Here is a 22,595-nt window from a genome sequence, read left to right as displayed (position 1 = left end):
ATTTTCATGCGTTCATTCGAAATACTACAAATAACAGTGCAGAAAGGGGAATATAGATTAAACTGCGAACAAGAAGCCCATCGCGCACCAAGCGACATCGAGAACTCTTTCACTTAGACGGCCCGAGCCTCAGACATCGCGCCTTTCTCATTGACCTCGATTTCCTTCTCCACCTCGGTCAGGCTGACATGGGCCACAGCCGCATCTTCACCATCAAAGATCTTGGCCAGTTCTTCCAGGGTGGGACCCTTGGTCTCCACGTAGAAGAAGTAGACAAAGAGCAGCTCAATGAAAATCCAAATCTAGCCAAACGAGACACATAAATCGTTAGTAATTGGACAAAGCAGCCAACGAGGCTGGGGAGGTGACATCACATACCGTATAGATCAGCGAAAGATTCCAGTGGTGGGGCAGCTTTTCCCAGGCGATCGGATTAGTGTAGCTAGGACAGTCAGAATGGGAAACGAAAACGAGTGTACCAGATCCGGCTGGGGACTTGGGGCTGCTTACTTTCCAAGGACTAGGGAGGCCTGGACAGTCAGGTTCATAATCATGATTCCCTTGGCACGCAGTCGATACGGGAGGATCTCCAGCGAGTATGCCACCAGGAGGCCAGACCACGCGATCGCATAGAAAACCGAGAAGAGCCAGACGAACACAACCTGGGGATACCCGGAGGTTTTGACATCTTGGGTCCGCTCATACACGGAAGAAGTGACGGTCCAGGCAAGGAACATGAGTACCATCCCCACGGTGGCCACTAGGAACAGCGGCCGACGTCCCACGCGATCCACGAAGAAGGCCGAGCTCACACTCACAACCAAACTCAGCAGCGTTTGCCCACCGTTCAGCTAAATATCGGGGGCAGTTAGTCAGGAAGGGCGAAACCAAAGCAATGTATAGGAGACTACTTACCGGGATCTTTTTGTTCTGCTCTGTAATACCCATACTGTTATAGATCAAACTTGTATAGTTGCTGAACAACGCGTTGCCACTATACTGGGAGATGATACCCAGTGAAACCAGCAGCGCCAGACGGTATCGGTTGCCCTTGGTTCGCATGAAGTCGAGATAGCTACTATTGTTCTGGTACTGCATCTCCAACTGAATAGTTTCCTTGATCTCGCGATATTCGAACTGCACGGTCTTATTGTGTGGATCGCCGTTCCCGTGGTAGTAAGCGAGAATGTCAAGGGCTTCCTCGTATCGCTCCTTAGACACCAACCACCGAGGAGACTCCGGAACCCCTAGAGGAAATGAACAGTCAGACAGGTGTATGCTAGCCAGGGCACATAGGCATCTAGGAGAACAACTTACACCAGATCAGAGAAATTTGGATCACAGCAGGGAACACCTGAAGCAGGGTCAAACTGCGCCAGGACCAATCGTTGTTGATGTACATGGTACCCCACGCAATCCAGGCGACAACTAGATCAGTCAGTAGTGTCACTCATGCTAAAATGGTAAGACATACCCAAAGCACCCAAGTTCCACAAGCAATTATAGATGGTAGTAACTTTGCCACGGTGCTGGGGGTGACAGATCTCGGTCAAAAGGACCGGGGAGGCCATCTGAGCCAAGCTGTTGCCAAACCCGAGGAACAAACGACCGGCGACGTACACTAAGAGATTCAATTAGTACTTGTTTCCAATAAAGTGGCACATCTATGTTTATTGATGGGGTGAAGGACACCACATACTTCCGTAATCCTTGCAGAATGCACCGAGGAAGCCACCGAGGATCATGAGGAGACAGCCGATGATGATCGGGACCTTTCGACCCCACAGGTCAGCCATGTATGGACTGATTACGCCAAGCAGCGGTTAGTTGGGCTTCTTAATTTTCTTGTTTGATCGTGAGTTCTGCAGTGCTCATGCGTTCACTTACACGAAGGGAAAGCTGGCCAGACTGCCAATCTGGTAGATCGCATTCATCAATCCCAGCTTAGAGCCGGATGGAGTATTGAAATATTTCTGCCATGAATCCAAGTTTTGAGACGTATTCAGCATCATTCTATATTCCTGTCGATCAGCTCTTGAATATCGCAGAAGTCTCTTGGAGTTACTCACCCGTCATAGCCAGTGGTCGCCGATGCGACACACAGGACAGATGCCCAGAAGTAAAGCCTACGGAGACCCGGCTCCTGCCACCATTTGACCTGCTCCAGTTCCGGGGTCTCGGCCTGGGCGACCTCGACCTCGGACTTGAGGGTGGATGTTCCAACAGCGATCGGCATGGTGCCCGAGTATGATTCAGGGCGGTAGCTGGGATGTCAAACAATCAATCAATGGTGATTTTGGATATGTATCCAAGGTCAGGGTCCGTCCTACAGAAGGGGGAAGCAGACTCCACCGTGGGACCCCCCAGGCATTTAAACCCATGAAATCTGACCATCGCAGGATAACAAGAACTGTGATATTAGCCGGCTGATCTCGCGTGGCGTTTTTCGTACATGGTGTTTTACCCCAGCTTTCCATTTTCTGGACCGCGGGGGCTAGCCTGTTCGAATTAAAATTGATATGAAAGGGTCTCACGCGATGCCAAGGGGTCTTCTGACGACCAATCTGGTGCAAGTCGCCGTAGGGTTTGAACCCGGCTATTGGTGCACAAAATTGGCTAATTTAGCGTGCTGTCATCCCCAACCTCGCCCTCTGGGGGACTCTGGCGACTAAGGTGATCAAGAAAGCGAGACTATGGCGCCGAGGAAGTTCGCTTGGACGAGAAAGGTATAACGCAACATTCCGGGACGCCAAGCATGCCGACTGCACCCACTCACCCCCCAGCCGAGAAGGTTTGCAGTTCATTGGCCCCGAGGATGACAAGAGAACAGCCCGTAAACATGCTATTTTTCGTCGGCCAGACAGTTCCTCTGGCTTCCCTTTCGGGTCTCAACCGTATATTTGCCCCATTGATCACGTCGCGCTGCCGAACCCGTTTAGTTCACCCTGGATGCCATTACATAGGATGAATACGAGTTGCCGGCTCTGCTTCCCCACACGTCCTTAGTCGGTTGGCCGGGCCGAGGCCCATCAGACGATCGTACCGGACAACCCCCCGTTTTTTTTGGGGGACCACTCTGAGTTTGGTCGACTGAGAAGGAATTAAAAGGTTCGTATTGAAGTTTGGAGATGTTTGAGACAGGTTGGATGTCTAAACTCAATAGACAGACATGCGAGTGGCCAAAGAACAAGCATAGCGACTCGGAGGCTAAGCTCCGTGGCCGAAGAAGGAAGGGATATTAGCCTAGAAACTGGCCAAAACAAGCTAGCCCGAGTGGTGAAAGGGTTGCAGGGAAGCGAAAGCCACTCGACTTACCACAACCACCAAACCCTAACCGGGTTCGCCTCTGGCAGGCGCGACGGGACTTCAGCGCTGGACAGCCTGTCCAGCTCAGTCTTCACGCTTATGCGCAACTTGCATTTTAGCCGGAATGTCTCCTTGGCGCCTGCTTCTTACACCCCGGCTGATCTAAAGAACGCCATATCCAGTGCCGCCAGTATTGCCTCGATCTCCAGCCCCAGGTTGATCGATAAATAACGGGATCTTCAGATGGTTCATGCTTTGTCAGCGTCCTGAGTTGCAAGTATACCCCAGATTCATCGAGTATATCCACAAAAGCTTCATTATTGGGATCTCCCCGGGCGACATCAGAAATAATGGCCACCATATCCGACAAGCACTATCGACTCTCTGAGCAAGAGAAGGATCATTTCATGCGGTATGGATATGTCTGCCTCACCAACTGCTTCTCCCGAGAAAAGGCCGCCGAGTGGACTGCCGACGTATGGACTCGACTCGGCTACTCCCCTACGGACAAGTCCACCTGGGCTGCCGAACGGACCAATATGCCCGACCATAAGCAGGAGTCGGTGCGGACTTTCGCCCCCAAGGCATGGGCCGCCATCTGTGAGCTCCTCGGTGGCGAGGACCGTGTCGCCGAGTGGGCGGCATCCTGGAATGATGCCTTCATCGTTAATCTGGGCACGGCGGAGTCTGAAGGCAAATGGCCTCATCCGGCAGATCTAGATGGATGGCATGTCGACGGGGACTTCTTCATCCATTTCCTCGATTCTCCTGAGCAGGCGTTGCTGGTCATACCCTTGTTCACTGACATCCAGGAGCATGCGGGCGGCACGATGGTTTGTCCAGATGCAATCAAAAAGATTGCCAAGCACCTTGTCAGTTCCAGCCTAGCTGAATCGTATTGTGTTCATTCAGTGGCGGTAGCCAATTTGCTAACTGGTTTCCGGCTCTCAGTATGACCATCCCGAGGGCGTCTCGCCGTACATGGTTCCTCGTGGCTTGCCCGACCCCCGAGATAGAGAGTTCTACGACGATGTCGTCAAATCATGTCACGAATTTTACGAAATGACCGGGAATGTTGGCGACGTGATTCTGCTTCACCCACTGATGGTTCACTCGGCATCGGTCAACAGCCTACGAATCCCTCGCATCATCACGAACCCCCCGGTAGCTCTCAAAGAACCATTCAATTTCAACCGTGATGATCCAAGCCAGTACAGTCTTGTAGAACAGAAGACCCTCCAGGATCTCGGAAAAGATCGATTGCAAGACTGGAAAATTCAAGGTGAACGGGCGCCGGTGATCCCTGAGAGACTGAAAATTCAGGAAAAAATGAAGGAGCAGGAACTAGAACGCCTCAAGGCATCAAGTTCAGCCCCTGTCTCCGCTTCTCCAGTTCCCGTTGATACAAAGCCGGGACGCAAGGCGCGGCGACACGACCGATGCGGCCTAATGTGACAAGGATCCCTGTATGCCTGCTGTGCTTGTCCTTCAGCCTAAACAGCCACAAATTATTATTATTACTGGTGGGGTGTTCAGCCTGTTATGCCTTTCTCCCACGCCGGTCTTGCTACCATTGTTATTTCATTGTTAGTCATTCTTTTAGTCATTGAGGACTCTTCTCAAAAACAATCAAACAAAATACCACCCAATAGTGGCATTAATGATTACGCTATTGTTTTTTAGTCCACAAAAAAATCGAAGAAATGCCTCCAATGGCACCGACTCCAGTGATAATTTCCCAAACCACCCTTAGCGCCATGGAGGAGGCACCTTGAATAGCTTCTCTTTGGCCATCAGGCATCGCAACTTGGTCCATTAAGACCACGTATCCCCGAGCCGTGTTTATAAGATCCCGCCTGAGACCTAAACTCTGAAACTGATTTCCGAGGATATTCAAGAAGACCACACCCCCAACCGGAACGGCCACAGCCATCCCCCATGCCCGCATATAGTTTGACATGGTGATCGGCTTCAATGGCAACGACACGCCGTCGTCTGTGGGAACGCTGTGAATGCGGATATTATAACTGGAGAGGAGAAGGCCGTGGCCTAGACCAGCCGAGAAAAATATAAACACCCACCCGACAGTGGGTGTGGTGCTAATAAGGAGAACTGAGCATCCGGAAGCAAGGATTGTTAATACCCAGCCGCCAGAGATGATCCATCGAGAACACTGAGACTCTCTTGCGAGGACAACTCCGACCACGGCTGCTGGGGTGAGTGCAAGGCCAGTCAACGCTAACAAAGCCAGACCTGAGATGGTGGTAGAGAAATATTTGGCGGAGATGAAGTAAAAAGTGAAATACTGCATTTGGCAGAAGACCTAAATTATGCGAAATGGAGTGGTCAGTACGGAGCGGAGATGGTGTTATAGTCAGGGATGAATGCTTTAAACTAACCACGAACCCATGGCAGAAGCACCCGATGTATGTCATTGCCGTCGCTCTTGATCGAAATACTCGAGGGCCAAACTGGGGATGCAGCGCCCACTTCGACTCATAGAACACCAGTGCCACAAGGGCTGCTGCGCCGACCGCGATGGGCATAAGTGTTTGCCACTCCGTCCACTTGTGCAGGATGCCTCCCCAACTCAGCCCAACAATGGCACTACTGGGTCCGAGGAAAGCCATTGAGGCCCCAGACCAGTCCAGGATACGCAACTTACGGAGCGGGATATTCTTGGAGACGCGCAGATCCACGGCAAACGGGATGGCCATGAGGCCTAGGGCACAGAAGATGAAGTTGAAGTAGAACGCCCACGTCCAGCTCGCATGATCCACGAATAACCCTCCGACGACGGGCCCGATAATTGATCCGATCAGCCGCGTAAGAAGGATATAGCACGAGTAGCGGGAGTGGATGCACTCGGGCGCTGACTCGGCCATGATCACGAAGCAAAGTGCCATTGCACCGCCGCCGCCAATACCTTGAACGACACGCCCGATGACCAACTCGACTAGGCTCATCGAACCGCTGCAAACCCCCGTGCCGATGGTTGTGAAGACGACGGCGACGATCCACACTGGTCCGTGGCTAAAGACCTCACACATCATAGTGAAAAAGAGCTGGCTGGCTACGCTCATAATCAAATACGCGGTATTCACCCACAGCGTGCTGGCGAGGGGTTCATCAAATGTATTTGCCAATTCCTTGCGGCAGTCTTCTCGTCAGCTATTTTGTTGGGGTCGTAGTTTCCAGGGGCAGATATTGAGTGACCTACAGGTAGAGCGGGGATCAGGACAGTGGCATCGAATGAGTCCATCATTGCTAGGATGACGATGCTGATGAATACCAGCCAGTCACGCACGCCGGGTCGCCATTGTTGTTCTTCCGGAGATGGCTCGCTTTCGAATAGCTGGAAAGTGCTGTCCAGCGCCGGGTGAGGCGATCCATCTTCGGTGCTGTGGACGCTTGCTCGGGAGTCGGGGTTGGTTTTTGACTCAAGGCCAAATGTCTCTTGCAATATGGCAGGATGTCCCATTACTGGCAGTGTTTTGCTGTTTTCTCCGGCCAAATTTGGCGATGGATAATCAGCGTTGGCCTCTTAACGGATTATACGTATGTGTATGTGAAGTCGTCAATATTAGTGGTAGAAAGAAGGCATGGCCGGAATTTTTTGTGTTCACCCAAAAATAAATTAAAGACAGTTTATGAATAGCTATGTGTGGGGGTCCACATGATGAGGAATCTAGTGGGGTATAAGAAGATTAGGGAATGATGGGATGATAGAAACCTTGAAAGGGCGTCTGTGCTAGCCAGGATTCCTGAGGCTCAAGGGAGGATTGTGCCATCAAGGGATGCCGACAACAAGGGGTCCAGGATGTTACAAGGAGATCTTTTGAAGATGAATTGATGAAAACTCATCGACTATTGGAATATATTCATCCTTTTTCCAAATTGATGTAATTCTCAGACACGGCACCTTTGTTTATCAAGTCATTGGATGACCTGTCGGCGACAAGCCTGGTTTTGAGTTCCAGAGATAAAGCAAGATCTGTACGCAGCTTGATACGGAACCATAACTCTCATCTCGAATATGAAATGACATGATTCTTTCATATGTGGCGAGAAGCTAGTTTCTTTTCTTCCCATGAAGAGATTCATCCTATCAGGAATAAAATTCAATCCTAGTCCCAATTTTTAGAATTAGCATGTATCCCAGCTGCAGGCCATTATCGGGCTCACAATTTGGTCATAATGAATATCGAAAACAATCAGAGAGGATTACTTAGCGGAGGGTTTATGATGTGCTGAATCTTTCGCGTGTAGGGGTGTGAAAGGAGTGGGAAGCAGGGAATCCTTGTACCATCGAGATAGCCTCCCGCTCCCCTTCGATCCTACTTCCGATGCTACACAAGGGATTCTGGAATGCTATGACGTAAAGTAGATCACATACTGATTTTCATGATCAAGCATGTTCACAGAAAGTACCTATGTTATTGGATGTCGCTTCAAAAAAATACTGTGAGGCTTAGTAAAGGGATCAATGCGTGGAAGCGTTGTAAGATGTGCGCCTTTATTTATTGGTAATTCACCTAATTCATCAGTTCTCATCTTAAAAGGTAGGTCAGTGAGATCCTGGCAACGTAAATTAAAAATAACGACGAAAGGGGATATGCTCTTGTTTCACTTTGGCCTCTGTTTCATGACACTTTTCGGATAAGCATGCTGTGTCCAAGCATTTTCTAATATGCAGAAGCGCATGTTTATTGCGCACAACATGTATAAATTGGGATTCTTTTTTGTTTGATTAATGTGAAGGATGCCAACGGTCGAGGTGACCATGGTTTTCTTCCGGCTCTGCGTCGTTTTGCAGGTAACTATATATATCATCTTGATCTTCCAAATCACTCATTGCTATCGGCTAGAACCTCCAGTTATCTCATCTTACTCGCCTCTCAATTGATCAGTTGCCGAAACACACGCAATGTGGAGTACATGGCTCGAGAAGCTCCCAAACATGGCCCGAAATTTGCGCAGACTTCTATGATCAACATTGCCTGAATGATTTAATCTTTCCAACCCGAGCCTGCTTGCCACATGCTATAGGTTTATTGCCTTTGCGGTTTCAAGAGCGGCATTTGAAACCAACGTTCTCTAGAAATTTCACGTCAGATTGACCAACATGTTGGATTTTGTCGAGCCGAGTTTGAGCGCGGACATGTGGGCGGTTTCTACCGGCGAGCAAGGACCGCTCTAGAAGCACTATCGTAGGTCAGAATGAGGTGTCGATAGGGCCAGCGGGTTTTGCGTCGGCGATTAGAGGGCCGAGGATCTGAGGAGGGCCTGATTTGTGAGCTTTAGGGAGGTTGGGTTACGGCCCCCATCCTGTTAGCGCTCAAAGGTCGATTGGAGGCCCACTATATCAAGCCACCCAACGCTCCATGCGCGCGTACCATTTGACGTGTTGGCTTTCTCTATTATTAGCGATTTGGCACAACGGCAGAGAAAGTATAATCCATAGTGAGTGAATGCATATCGACCGCCAAAAAGAAAATCCGACCGGAGGACCCCATCCTGGACTAGCCTCGCCCATCACTCCTAGTACTCGGTTGTGGGCCGTAAGCTGTGGGGTTTTCGCAGACCACGGTGTTCTAATTTGATATCACGTCTTTGGGATAATCAAACGAAACCGAGCCAACTCTGGGGCCATAATCAGAAAAAATGGAATCTGAAGTAAGATTTAAACTCTCTGACGATGATATGCACTGGTGGTTTAAAGTACGCCGGGATAATTGATGGATACTCTATGGGGGCGTTTTCGGTCTTGGCGGCTTATCAAAAAGCTACTAAAAGGGCCGCGATCAACCTCAGCATTGTCAGATTGAAGAATTGAAGTTCAAGACAATCAATATCGCCGTCTGTGCTTATTTCAGAATCATGCAAGCGGAGAAAAGGACCAGGCGTAAGCCAATAAAGTCGTGTTTGGAATGCAATCGAAGAAAGCAACGGGCATGTGAAACCTGCATTGATCCATAATTATTCGACGAGACTGGGATACTAACTATTTTCAAGTGTAACCGCGAAAGACCATGCAATCATTGCACAGGCCGAGGGGTAGAACATCTGTGTATCTATTCCAGTATGCCCCCGCAGAGAGGCCTCAGCCGAGGGCGCAGCAACTACCCAACCGGGAGACGATCCAGTTCCGTCCTCAGTGAAGAGAGGGATACCTCTGCCACCCTATCTTCGTATGAGTCTGACTCGAATGAAATGGGCGTCGATGCCCTGGAGACTATGCGATATGGCTCACCCGGGTCAAGTAACCGCCTCCCGACTTCCTATGAAACCCTGTTCGTTTTATTCCATCTTGGAAGGCTTGTCTGCACATTAAGAGGGTTGATTCTAATACTATTTGTTTGGAAATTCTTAGAAACCTTTCACCTATGCTAGGAAGTAGTAGCACGGGTAACAGTCCCACTGCGTTGCAATCGAGATCTCGTCAGACTTGGCCGGATCGGCCAACGGCTGACTTTCTAGTTGGACTTTTCTTGCAAGAGATCAATGAGATATACCAGCTGATCCACCCGCCCTCCTTCCAATCAACCTATAATTTATGGTGGGCGGCACAAGAACGCAATGATAGTTCAGGAGAAGCCATATCCGACGACGACTTGAGTTTCGGCATTCTTGTACTTCGGATCTGTCTCCTTGGCATCCAAAACCTTCCACATTCACAATATCCGACCACTGGTGCATTGAGCACGCATCTAGACCACTTGGAATATTGGTTTAACAACCTAGCGGATGAGCTAGAGAAGCTCCTGCCATTGGAGAAGAAACCTTCGCTGGTGACGGTACAGCACCGATTTCTACATGTTTGCTATCTCAAAAATTATGCCAAAATTCGACAGAGCTGGGCCATTCTCAGTACCGCCGTCAAGGATGCACATGAGTTAGGGCTGCATTTAAAGGATCCGGGTCTGCCTCTGAGTGACCTCGAGATGGAACTTCGAAGGCGAACCTTTTGGAACCTTTATGTTTGCGATCGGTGAGTGTGTTTCCTGGTGAATTGATGGGAAACTGTCAAATCATGACTCTTTCCCGATACTGGGTCTAACTTGATCGTTATTCGTTCTGCAGATTCATGTATACATTTTTCGGACATTGGCCACTGATCCCCGAAGGCTATTTCGATCTCGACCCTCCTCATGACAATCTTGACACGCTCACTACCACGTCCTCCTATACCCTGACTCGATTTACCGATCGCGTCTTCCATATCAAATTAGCGCGGTTTTCAACCGCATTCTTGAGCCCACCGTCGTGGAAAAGCGACCAATTTAATGCGTCCACTGTCGCAGATTTCGCCCAGCGTTTCCAAGAAGTCATTGTGGACCAATTGCCACCCCCCTACTGGCTCGAGACTCCAGATACCTCCATGGATGTCGTCGAACCCACCCTTGCCCGCAAGCGCGAGTGGCTCTATTTGCTCCTCTGGTCCACCAAGGCCACTCTCTACCGCGGCTTCGCCGACCCCTGTAACCAGCTCCATCGTGAAACCAAGACCCCCCAGCAGCATGGTACGGATCTGTTGACCCTCTCGCACCGCCGATCTCTCATGGCGACAACATGCAAAGTCATTGCGGCCATCACCCGTTTGTACGACTTGATAGGCGACGAAGAGGGAGGCGCCGTGGAGCGACTCTTTTTGCTGCCTGTGTGGCTGGTGGATGCCCTCGCAGGCCTCGGGGTGTGTCTTCTTTCAATCCAGGCCGACGAGCGGCGACTCGCGGTGGAAGGGATGCACCTCAGTCCAGATGCAGAGCTGCGACACAGCTTCACCACTTTTTTTGAGGCCTATAGTTTGCTCGGGCGGCAGGCCCCGCAGTATGGACTTGCGAAACGGGGCCTCAGAGTGTTGGAAGGGCTCCACGGCACCTTGCACGCCTTACTCAGTAGCCCAGACTTACTAGCCAGCGGGGCCCAGCAGCCGTTTGGGGCGGGTTCTACGAGCGCGCCTAGCTTCGGCTTGGAACATACCCTGATGTCGCTGCATGGTCGAAGTGGAGAAGACTTCCATGGCCGCACGGTGTTTCCCCCCCGGAGTGGCTCGCAAGCTTTCTCGAATCACCCAGTCGATCCTGGCTATTCCAGGATGGGGCGGTTTTTAGAAATCTGCTGGCATAGGAGGTTGGTGAAACTAAAATTGATGAGGTTGGTAAGAACGGTACATGTGAGAAGAGGCCGTTGACATGATAGAATTGGTATAGATACCCTTCCCTGCATTGTATGGTTATTATCATTGTATATATTCTTTATTACGATCATGTTGTTATTATTGTCTATCAACTAGAATTTGAGATATTGGTCTAGATGGGATGTATGTCTTCTATGCTGCGTATCTTTCTTTGCTGAGGGGCGGAGACTACTCGTTTCCCATCCAACGGGGCCGTTCACGCTGCTGTACTCCGTAAACGCCGTCGTAAACACTGATGTCAACCCGGGTGGAGGCCCTCCGGGTCGGCATACGCTCTGATTCGATGCCATCTTATCTGAGAAGGGTTTACAGTGTTGGATTGAAGTTACTGTGCTCTTTTCCTGTTCCCATCCTAAGTCAGCAGGAAGTGGACACGCACGCCCCAGTGTTCTATATTAAGCCATCTGCGGCTAACGGAAATTGTCCACAGGAGATTGGCCCCAGCGGCCTCGATGGCTTTTTAGGGCGATGCAGGTAAGACTGAACGTGCCGATCGCCTAGCTTGGACGGCAATTGCCTGGTCAGATCAAGCTTGGCCAGCATCATTTCTGCTTGGTGGATCCAATGACCATTCGGAGGGGAATTCCTGGCCCGTCAGGGTTCTGGGGAAGTGCCCGGATTCTTTGTCGCTCAAAGATATCCGGTTCTCGCAGTTCTCTCCGGCTGAACCGACCTAGCATAATTTAGCAACCCTCGCAAAGCAAGAATTTAAGCACGGAATTTCCCAAAACGGCGAGAAACTACGGTTTCGCAGAAATTGGCGGCCTGAGGCAGCATTCCTGGAAGCCACGGGAGAAAAACGGCTGGCGGAGAGGCACATTCCAGAGCTCAACCATATATCTAGTATATATCAAGGGAACATCGAGAATATCCCATCGCGTATTCTCCGGCACAGAGTATCTGCACGTAGAATCAAGTCATCGTCGAGCCAAGAAGAGGGGAGGACGGTTGCGGCCGTTTGCCTGGTCATCGACGTCATTCGGGCCGGTGAAAAACCCGATCGACCTTCCAACACCCGCCAGCCTCACGGCCACTGATTGCCACCAATCTCTGGATCCCGTTCCCCTCCCTCGAACTTACTTTTTTTTTGGACGGGCCTGGCAGTTTCCTGTCATTCTCCTCCCCTTCCGAGCTCATTGTGACCCCGTTGTTGCTTGCCAAGGGTCGAGTCGAGTGGAAAGCCAACCGCTCCTGCACCCCCGTCCATAACACTTCATAACATTGGCATTGCCCGAGAAGCACCCACCAAGAACCCCTCCATGGCCTTCCGGTTGCCGCGTCTAGTGCTCCTTGGATCTCCCTGCAGCTTCGTTTCTCTGGCCAGTGGTCTCCGGCTCTGACCGACGAGCGTGGATGATGCGCCCCGGCTTGGATAAACCGGGCGCGCTGCCACTCCTAGTGTTGGCGGTCCTGTCGCTGCTGACTCTCGCCCCCTCCCTGGCGAGCTTTTACAATATCAAATTGACGGATTGGACATATCATATCTCTGGAGCTCCTCGTACGTTCATTGATAACCCTGTTGCGCCGAAGTACCAACATGGAAGCTAATCGCCGTTGCCTACAGAGGTTCCCCTGATTCAGGAGGGAGCCGACTTCCCACCAGCAGGACTCCCCATCGAGCCACAAAAGTCATGGATTATGAGCGCACAGTACCGGACGCGAGGAAACCGGGCGCCGCGATCCTCGCGAGCTGGGTCTGGCGTCCCGACGATACCCAGCGAGATCGCCCCTGTCGAGAATAAAAGTCGGCTGTTCCACGCCGCTACGGAATCGACCATGTTCGGCCGACGAGCCCGCGCTTTTCGTACCTACTTCGCTCGACATTTTGACGATTACCAATTTCTTACCCCTTTTTCTAACCGGAGTCTCCTCACAACCCCAACGAACCTCCCTCCGACCATCACGCCTTCCAGCGCCTCCCCTTTCCCGACATCAATTGACGGCAAACACATCCCAGATATTCCTCCTCAGAACTATCCACCAACTTCGTCCTCACCGCCTAAGGAAGATTTGGGACTGCAGCTCCCGTTCCTGTGCAACATGTGGCAGCAGGCCTGCCGGCAGACAATCGACCTTTGGGACCTTGCACTAGGCTCTCCATTCATGGCCCGAGTAACACCGCTAGTCAGCTGGGGTTCAAGCTACCTAGAATCCGTACTCTGTGTTCAGAATACAACACTCGAACAATCCAGTCCTCTGAAAGCTATCTCGAAAGACAATTCACACGCTGCGGACAGCAACCTCGATACCCTCCCCTGCGCCCAACAGTCAAATACAGCTCCAAGTGATGATGCCACAGATGCGGCCAGTCGGCATGCAGTCGAACTCCGCGGCAGCTGCATGGCTGTGGTCATTGGCCTGGTCGCCGGAATTATGTGGTTCTAGGCCGACATTTCATGCCCCTGCGAGGCAACCGCCTTCTCCCTTTCAACCGAAGTTTCATGTCCGCTGATATCGTGCGGGATATGACTGGCTCTGTTTCATTTTCTCTTCTTTCCCTTCGTATGCCACCTGCTCCATCGCGTGGCTTCCTCTGGTCACCTGTGGTGCCATTTTATGTCTCCTGATGCCTGTAATGAGTTTTTGTTCCTTGTCCGCTGAGACGAGTATGGATTGGACGGCACTTTGTATGGACGGCTCTGGTCTAGCCTCCAGTGGAATCTAATAATGATATTTACATTGACACTTCCTTTGCGTCTCCTCTACTGACACGGAATGCTTTGAAGCATCGTCCTCATGTATGAGAGGCGTGACAGCAAATATAACATAGTAATTTGACAAATCCATTCGCCTTGAATACAACCTTAAAAAAATACCACAGGCTGACCAGTTCAAACCAAAATCCCACAAATGACCCAAAAAGAAAAAACAGGAAAAGTGAATGCCATCTAAAAGATCCGAACAAAAAAAACACCTGAAGATCCGTGACTCCAAATATCACTTGCCAGGACATTACAAAATAAGCAGCAGGCATAGAAGCCACAGCCCTCTATTTACGGCATCGACCGAGGCTCATACTCCGTCAACAAAACATGCTGACCCGAATCGCGATCTCTCGTCAAAGGCTGGTGAAACTCGGCGGCCTTTGCCCGCTGGCGAGCCTGTTTGATCAGCCGTCCCGGATGATAAATGATCAGTACAAGCATCGTCAAGAACATCGGGAAGGCGTCGAAGACATAGATATAAGCCTCCTTGGTGTTCAATGGGGACAGCCGATTCGCACCGAATTGAATCGTCCGCACCAGATTGCGCAGCATCAGCGCAAAACACGCGACGTACATCGCCCACATGTAGCGCCGCCAGCGCAGGTCCGGATTCATGCTCACCAGTGGCGTCGGCGAGCGCGCGAGCCGCGTATGGAATGATGCCGCGATCAGCACGAAGAAGGCAAACACGACCAGCGAGAAGATGAGACCGGCCAGCACGACTTTCTTGCCGATGGCCATGATGTTCGCGTCGCCGGTGACTTGTACACCGGCGCCGCCAAGCTGAGTGCAGAAGCAGAGGATGTCGTTGAGGACGAAGACGAGGGTGAGCCACTTGGTGCGCATGCTAGAGAGGTGCTCGGCATCGAAGGAGCGTATTACCCGGCCGAGGACCATATAGATCGTTGCGGCTATCAGGGGCGGCGCACAGAGGATGAGCATCTCTTGCAAGGCCCAGGAACTAATTTCGGTCCGGGACTGATGAGACCATGCTCGGCCGTAGTAGCCAAATGTTTCGCCTGGACATGGAGTCTTGTGTTAGGGCTTGGAGGCTTGGATTTGAAGGGTGGGGGTGTCCGTACAGATGCCCCCTAGGAGGAGGGGTATGAAATATGCCGCACGGAATGGAAATGTGAGGATGAGGTGCACGACAGTTGCGATTCCAAAAATCGCCATGAAGGCATATCCCGCTGTTGCGGAGGGCGTGTAGGGATAAAACTCTACCCAAGGACTAGATCCATTGGTGCCGTTATGATACACGATATCCATATCCAAGAAGTAGACAATTCTCAATCGAAAAATAGAGAAAGTTGTAATTCTCAAGCATGAATTGACGACCATATTTATTCTCAGACACAGAAGCTTGGTTCCTGGGTACATCTATCGGAGGGGGGGTTCTTTACCGAATTAGGAAATATAGAGAACGAATACGGGTGGAGACCAGTGGGGACACATTGTGGTGCGTCCACATTTTGACCCTGTTTCGCTCTTCTAGTCTTGCTACCGAATGCTTAATGAGTCCTCTCTGGTTTCATCATTTAGCATTTAGGCAGACGGGAAGTATTTTTAGGAGCTGGACCATGAAAATGCATACCGGATGCTCCACTTGGATATTCGGACGCCCTTTTTTAGAACCAAAGCTTAATTTACCTATCTCCACCAGAACTTCTGAAAGGTTTTTATCAAAAAGAGATAATTTTTCACAATCAGAAAAGAGATTAGCCTTGAAACTGTTGCCTTAGGCCGGTGAACCTTTTATTGTAAAATTTGCAGTGACATATCGGGGTTTTAGTCAAAATAAGAGTTAGGATATATAAGTTCAAATTTAAGGAATGCGTGATGTCCCCAAGCCCACGTATTACACATCGAGAACTATCACCCCGTCTGCTCTACTCAAAGGCCTCGAACTTTACATATATATATATAGCACTTGAAGGTCATCTACTTAGTTATAAACAGTGACAATCTATAATAACACTCATTGTAAATCATTCCATTTGGGTATCATAATATTAAGCTTCATGTCTGCACTTTCGTCAACGGCCACTCAATCCACGACCCGAATTCCGGCGGAAGCGAAGCCATTATCCCAGACAGCACATGCTGGGACCAGCCCACCATAAACCACGTCGATTCCATATACTTCAGCAAAAGCGCCCAGTACGCGAGAATTACTAGCGCACACGGGTCCTTCAGTTCCAAAAGGCTAACCAGCTCATCCGGCAGTCGATATATCCACCCGATTAGCAAGTGCATCAGCGCCACGCCCGCATCGCCCATCGACCGCTGCTCATACACTTCAATCATGATTTCTAAGAGATTCTCGATCGCTGCGGCGTACATCTCCCGCGCGGAGGGATCCCCATGCTGCTCGACCAGGCGTTCTAGCATCTGCACGCGGACGGTGTGCTCGTTCAGTGCGAGCCGCATCGAGCTGCTGAGCAAGCGTTCCCGCGCGTCGCCCGTCGGCTTGAGAACCCCGCTGAACACGCGATTATGGTGGCTCGCCAGGATCATTTTCACCCCGCCCATGAGCACCTTCCACTCTGCGGGGCCGCTGTCGCTGAAGATCAGGTACTCGCCGGGCCGCGGCCCACGGCCGAAGTAGATGAAGCAAACCAGCACAGCGGCCATGTAGATCTTCTGGCAGTTGTTCGCGTTAAGCTGGGCTAGCACGCCGGTGACAGAGCGTACGCCGAAGGTGAAGTGGTCGTCGGCTTTCTGAACGTAGTAATCTCGCACAGTGGGCTGCTCGTGGGCCAGGTGCAAGGCCGAAAGGGCAAGGATGAGATGCATGATCGACGGGAACTCCATACCCCACTGGACAAGGTGGTTCTGCCAGACGCCGTTTTCGTCATTATCGTCGTTCATCGTTCGGTAGGTGGATATGGTGTAGTGATGAAAAAGCTGGAGGTCGGAGAAGGAAATGTTCTCGAGAGGTGGAGGGTCGCATTGGGTTCCAGTTGAGTGTGAGGTTATTTCAGGTTTCCGCTTTGGCTTGGCTAGTTTGAATGTCTGCTGAACGCCTCCAGCCGAAAAATGGTATGGGACATACCGCTGTGAGGAGCGGGTCTTGATTTGCTCTGGGGAGGGTTCAGAGATTGTAGTGATTGGAGAGTGTGAGTCAGATGCTGGTGTGACAGGCGCATTGTTCGAGAATGAGCATTCGATTTCATGATTTGAGCAGTTGGTACAGGTGGGCTTCTTCTCATCGCACTGAAGATCGTCTTCATCGTCAGTATCTAGAGTGAGACTGTCCGTCGATATCTTCCGAGGGAAGCAACATAAAAAGTGTAGAAAGCTGCGCATTTTTGAGAAAACAGGGAAATGCGTGTATTGGGGAACACGGAGTGCAGGGATAGCAGCGCAAATGGACATGGGAGCAACCCACTCACCTTAATACGTCTTTTCTTACAGCTAGAACAGCCGTGCCTCGATTTCCGATGCGTTCGGCGCGATCTCACAGGCCTCTCCCCCAAGAGATCCATTGTGGCGACGCAAAAGAAGGTCGTATTCGTTCCTTTTCAATGCCACTTAAGGCTGCAGCCTGTTCACAGCGCGAATTCACCGGCGTATGGTTCCTGCATTAGACCGTGGCTTCAATGACACGGCGGCAGTTAGTGGAGGGCTTGATAGGCGCTGCGTGGAGCTATTTTTGTCCTTTTCGACGTGGAGAATTCGTGCCAAAGGGTTTACAAGGATACGAGTACGGTGAGATTTCCCGGAAGCGGTATTTCGGCTTGGGATGACAAATCTTGGTTAGAATCAGATTTGCGGAGGTGGCGTCAATCATTGGACATTCGCGCGCGAGGAGCTCCATAGCCCCCCAAAAAAAAAAAAAAAACGCGCAAAAAGAAGGTTTGGTGCTGTGTCGAGGCAATCTGAAAACAGGGACAGAGACTGATGATGTCGAGAATAATTGGCACGATTCTACGAGACGAGACAGGACAATCGAATAGAAAAAATAAGTTATATTGTTGTTCATAATTTCAACAAATTTCGTTAATCAACTTGGGATACATCATAAGCAGTATGTAGTGCTTGGTAACATGGAGAGCGTAAAAGACATGGGAGTAGAGAATTTACAGGCGAGCACGGCCCTGACCAACGGAATAGACCACATCAAAGCGGTCAAGGTTCATGACCTTGTCCCAGGCAGCGACGAAATCGCGCGCGAACTTGGACTGGCCGTCGTGGCTGCCGTACACCTCGGACAGCGCACGCAACTCGGCGTGGTGACCGAAGATCAGATCCACGCGGGTGGCGTTCCACTTCTTAGCACCGGTCTTGCGGTCGACACCCTCGAAGGTTTCGTTGTTGCCGTCGGTGGGCTTCCAGACGGTGTTCATGTCCAGCAAATTGACGAAGAAGTCGTTGGTAAGCTGGCCGGGGCGGTTGGTGAAGACGCCGTTGTTGGAGCGGTCCCAGTTGGCGTTCAGGACACGCAAACCGCCGACCAGGACGGTCATCTCGGGCGCGGTCAGGGTGAGCAGCTGAGCTCGGTCAACGAGCATGTGTTCGCTGCGCACGCGAATGGACGACTTGCCGTAGTTGCGGAAGCCATCGGCGACGGGCTCCAGGAAGCTGAAGGACTCGACATCGGTCTCCTGCTCAGAGGCGTCCATGCGGCCGGGAGTGAAGGGGACGGGGATACCGGCGGCCTTCTCGAGAGCAGCGCAGCCAGCGAGGACGATCAGATCGGCGAGGGACACGCGCTTGTTACCGGTCTGGGAGCCGTTGTAGCGGCGCTGAATGTCCTCCAGGACGTTCAAAACCTCGCGCAGCTGAGCGGGGTTGTTGACAGCCCACTGGTTCATGGGAGCCAGGCGGATACGGGCACCGTTGGCGCCACCACGCTTGTCACCGCCACGGAAGGTCGAAGCGGAAGCCCAGGCGGCGGAAATGAACTTGGTGGGCTCGACGCCGGAGGCCAGGATGGAACGCTTAAGCTCGGCAGCATCCTCAACATCGATCAAGGGGTGGTTGGCCGCAGGGATGGGGTCCTCCCACAGGAGAGTCTCCTTGGGGACCTCAGGGCCGAGCCAGCGGACACGGGGACCCATGTCACGGTGCAGCAGCTTGAACCAAGCACGAGCGAAGGCATCAGCTAACTGGTCAGGGTTGGCGAGGAAGCGACGGGAGATCTTCTCATAGGCGGGATCAAAGCGAAGAGAAAGATCGGTGGTCAGCATCTGGGGCTTGTGCTTCTTGCTGCCGTCGAAGGCATCGGGAATGATCTCGTCAGTGGTCTTGGCCACCCACTGGTTGGCCCCGGCGGGGGACTTGGTCAGCTCCCAATCGTACTTGAAAAGGTACTCCAGGAACTGGTTGCTCCACTTGGTGGGCGTCTTGGTCCAGGTCACCTCCAGGCCAGAGGTGATGGCGTGGGTACCAACACCGCTGCCGTGGGCGTTGGTCCAGCCAAGGCCCTGCTTCTCGAGTCCGGCGCCCTCAGGCTCCGCGCCAACATTGCTGGCCGCCGCCGCACCGTGGGTCTTCCCGAAGGTGTGACCACCGGCGATCAGGGCAACGGTCTCCTCGTCGTTCATGGCCATGCGGCCGAACGTGACGCGGATATCGCGGGCCGCGGCCACGGGGTCGGGGTTGCCATCGGGGCCCTCGGGGTTGACGTAGATCAGACCCATGATGACGGCAGCGAGGGGGTCCTCGAGGTCGCGAGTGCGAATATCACTCTGCTTGGCCTGCTGGTCTTCAGTCTCGGGCTTGTAGCGAACATTATTGGTGAACCATTCGGTCTCGCCACCCCAGTAGACGGACTCGTCCGCCTCCCAGACATCGGGCCGGCCACCCGCAAAGCCGAAGGTCTTGAAGCCCATGGACTCCAGGGCCACATTGCCGGTCAGCAGGAGCAGATCGGCCCAGGAGATCTTATCTCCGTACTTCTGCTTGATGGGCCACAACAGACGGCGAGCCTTGTCCAGACTGACATTGTCGGGCCAGCTGTTCAACGGCGCGAACCGCTGTTGACCCTGGCCGCCACCGCCACGGCCATCGAAGACACGGTAAGTGCCCGCGCTGTGCCACGCCATGCGAATGAACAGACCGCCATAGTGGCCGAAGTCCGCGGGCCACCACTCTTGGGAATCAGTCATCAGGTCGTGCAGGTCCTTCTTGAGCGCATAGTAGTCCAGGCTCTTGAAGGCAGTGGCATAGTCAAAGTCCTTGCTCAACGGGTTAGTCGCCTCCGTGTGCTGGCGCAGAATGTTGAGCTTCAATGCCTCGGGCCACCAGTCACGGTTGCGGGTACCGTGGCCCGCCACGTTGGCGGACGTGTTGTGTACAGGACATTCACCCATGATGAATCTCGGGGATGTGATTTGGAGAGGTAATGGGGAGAAGAGAGAAACGAGCCCGGAACCGAGGGGGGCACCCCGCACCTCTTTAAGGACTTCTGCAGCGAATGACGGAAAACGGATTACCGCATTGCGAGCTCCTCGGGAAAGGTACTTTGTCAGCCTGTGCAGTCTGGGCCACCGCTGATTCCTAAGCTCGACTCTGCGATTGGGCCAGACCGCCGCGACGGAATGTGGGGGGCGGGGAGCTGGCCTTGCGGGGGATGGCGGTTACGAATCAGCACGCCCGGCGATCCCCGTGGGTTTTCATGGTGTTTTCGGGGTGCAGCTTTCGCCAGCACGACTTGGCACGTTTCCGAAGTCCCTCGTCTCATCGTGTCCTCCTTTCCCAGAAACCGACCAGTTCCGACGTGGCGATCCGTCGCCAGGGGAACGGCCGGGGCTCGAGCTCGCCCAACGCCATCGAAGTCCCTAGAATCCTGCTTCTCGTCCGTACTGCTCGGATTGCTTAATGCTTATTTCGCTATTCTTATTCCAACCACCCTTGCAGCACGATCGAGCAAGGCGAGCGAACTTGCCGAGGCCGCCGACTACGTTGGAGGGCTATTGCGCCAGACCCGATGCACCCATCGTACGATCCTGCTTGCTCCAGGGCCCAACAATTCCAGGCGCTCGTTCTGATTAATGTAGTCGGGTCGTCGACCTCGGGTCGTCGACCACGGGCGTCCCATGGTGGCACCCCCCGATCGATGATGTCAGGTCCCAGTGTAACCGTAAACGACCCCAGTGGAACAGACGGTGTAGAAAGAGAGTTCCTAGATACGGTCCGATATAACTACTTCATGTGATTGGCAATAGTAAGTCAGAGCGAATGCTGCTTTGCATCCAGGCCTCCCTGCTCAACCTGGTCTGAAACTCCCCATCCTTAGATCGTTTAGGCAGTCAGTTCCGAGCGATGGGGTCCTCAAGTCAGGTTCCGATGACGGCCAAGTGGAGCCAGTGGAGACCGTTCTCAACCCTTGTGTTGTTCTTTTTTCTTGGTAATAATGTACATGGTCACGTAATCCCTTTTGGGAGCCGATCTCTTTCATACTATATATCGATCGTGATTTCTCATCTGGAGATCTTTCGGCCCTAGGATCTCGTCCGGGACAGAGCCCAGCCCCTAAGAGACTGTAGTGGCCGCGACCGTCCTCTTTCCCATTCTATCGACGCTGTCTCGAACAATCAAACACGACTCTCGGACAAACCTTTCTAGCGCCATCTTCCTGGAGAGTCACGAGGTCTACGGATAGCAATGGAAGCGGAGACTGTGACTCACTTGATGGAACTAAGAGGATGAGCAGAAGAAATTAGCTGGATTACTGGGTCAACAATCCAAGCGGACACATTGGAAGTAGCGTCAAGTGGTGAGGCGCCAAGCCCGCACCTTCTGCAAGGAATACTCGTGTTATTTCGGCAGGACTCTCTGGCCTTTGCTCCCCCTTCTTCATATCTCTGCTCTGCCTTTACTTCCCGATCATTCAATGACTATCTGCGATTCGTCGACGATGAACAGGAGATGAGACTGAAAAGGAGGAACATACTTCTTCTCTTCCGAGGATGCCAGCTATACGTCCATTGGCTACTGCCGGACAAGAGATGAATTGATCACTAGAAAAGGCTGGACCCTGTGGAGAGGGTTACATAATTGTTTACTGAGAATAGGCTCAGGAAAATTGTTTGCCCGAAACGGCGGTGGGCGACAGTCTCTCTGAGTAGAACCGGCAGGCGTCTAGGTGTCGATGTTCTGTCACTCTACATCCAGGTCGAACTCCCTTCTGAATAGGGGCTATATACTACGGATGCGTTCCCTCCTAGTCTTGTCTAGGCTATAACCTCTTGCTTGATTTCTCAATTCATCATATTGGAAAAAGCAGGCCGTGCCCGCTATGGCTACCTGTGGCCTTCCGTACTCTGTTGACCAAGAAATTGCTGAATTGTTCGAGAAGACGACAGCCACTCGTTCAGCCTGTGACACTTTTGCGAGGGAGCATGTCTGTGGCAACATCGTTCCGATGGCTGTCCAGG

At 52.1% G+C, this 22,595-nt stretch overlaps 8 protein-coding genes across 8 annotated transcripts; 3 read left to right on the top strand and 5 right to left on the bottom strand.

Annotated features, from left to right (window-relative positions):
- Positions 1-113: 113 nt before the first annotated feature.
- On the bottom strand, positions 114-2,236 carry N7462_004322 (putative MFS hexose transporter; the record flags this gene model as incomplete). Its single annotated transcript, XM_057076048.1, has 9 exons — positions 114-302; positions 379-442; positions 511-851; positions 916-1,247; positions 1,318-1,428; positions 1,475-1,621; positions 1,700-1,803; positions 1,888-2,013; positions 2,070-2,236. 9 exons carry the CDS (start codon positions 2,234-2,236, stop codon positions 114-116), a joined length of 1,581 nt encoding a protein of 526 aa, XP_056935553.1.
- Positions 2,237-3,656: 1,420 nt separating this feature from the next.
- On the top strand, positions 3,657-4,761 carry N7462_004321 (uncharacterized protein; the record flags this gene model as incomplete). Its single annotated transcript, XM_057076047.1, has 2 exons — positions 3,657-4,178; positions 4,258-4,761. 2 exons carry the CDS (start codon positions 3,657-3,659, stop codon positions 4,759-4,761), a joined length of 1,026 nt encoding a protein of 341 aa, XP_056935552.1.
- Positions 4,762-4,975: 214 nt separating this feature from the next.
- On the bottom strand, positions 4,976-6,787 carry N7462_004320 (uncharacterized protein; the record flags this gene model as incomplete). Its single annotated transcript, XM_057076046.1, has 3 exons — positions 4,976-5,629; positions 5,706-6,455; positions 6,527-6,787. The coding sequence occupies 3 exons, from the start codon at positions 6,785-6,787 to the stop codon at positions 4,976-4,978; spliced, it is 1,665 nt and encodes a 554-aa protein (XP_056935551.1).
- Positions 6,788-9,692: 2,905 nt separating this feature from the next.
- N7462_004319 (fungal specific transcription factor domain-containing protein) lies at positions 9,693-11,500 on the top strand (the record flags this gene model as incomplete). Its single annotated transcript, XM_057076045.1, has 2 exons — positions 9,693-10,297; positions 10,390-11,500. The coding sequence occupies 2 exons, from the start codon at positions 9,693-9,695 to the stop codon at positions 11,498-11,500; spliced, it is 1,716 nt and encodes a 571-aa protein (XP_056935550.1).
- Positions 11,501-12,859: 1,359 nt separating this feature from the next.
- On the top strand, positions 12,860-13,891 carry N7462_004318 (uncharacterized protein; the record flags this gene model as incomplete). The annotated part of the gene is made up of 2 exons (XM_057076044.1): positions 12,860-13,004; positions 13,071-13,891. 2 exons carry the CDS (start codon positions 12,860-12,862, stop codon positions 13,889-13,891), a joined length of 966 nt encoding a protein of 321 aa, XP_056935549.1.
- A 608-nt stretch (positions 13,892-14,499) lies between these two features.
- Positions 14,500-15,480, bottom strand: N7462_004317 (RTA1 domain-containing protein; the record flags this gene model as incomplete). Its single annotated transcript, XM_057076043.1, has 2 exons — positions 14,500-15,230; positions 15,294-15,480. The coding sequence occupies 2 exons, from the start codon at positions 15,478-15,480 to the stop codon at positions 14,500-14,502; spliced, it is 918 nt and encodes a 305-aa protein (XP_056935548.1).
- Positions 15,481-16,230: 750 nt separating this feature from the next.
- Positions 16,231-17,520, bottom strand: N7462_004316 (uncharacterized protein; the record flags this gene model as incomplete). Its single annotated transcript, XM_057076042.1, has 1 exon — positions 16,231-17,520. One exon carries the CDS (start codon positions 17,518-17,520, stop codon positions 16,231-16,233), a length of 1,290 nt encoding a protein of 429 aa, XP_056935547.1.
- Positions 17,521-18,293: 773 nt separating this feature from the next.
- cat2 (bifunctional catalase-peroxidase Cat2) lies at positions 18,294-20,528 on the bottom strand (the record flags this gene model as incomplete). Its single annotated transcript, XM_057076041.1, has 1 exon — positions 18,294-20,528. The coding sequence occupies one exon, from the start codon at positions 20,526-20,528 to the stop codon at positions 18,294-18,296; it is 2,235 nt and encodes a 744-aa protein (XP_056935546.1).
- Between the last annotated feature and the right edge of the window lie 2,067 nt (positions 20,529-22,595).

This window comes from Penicillium macrosclerotiorum, assembly GCF_028827735.1.
Source record: "Penicillium macrosclerotiorum strain IBT 26536 chromosome Unknown utg000003l_segment0_segment0, whole genome shotgun sequence".
NCBI classification, from domain to species: domain Eukaryota; kingdom Fungi; phylum Ascomycota; class Eurotiomycetes; order Eurotiales; family Aspergillaceae; genus Penicillium; species Penicillium macrosclerotiorum.
Note: the sequence above shows the minus strand (reverse complement) of the source record. Positions and strands in the feature narration are given on the sequence as shown.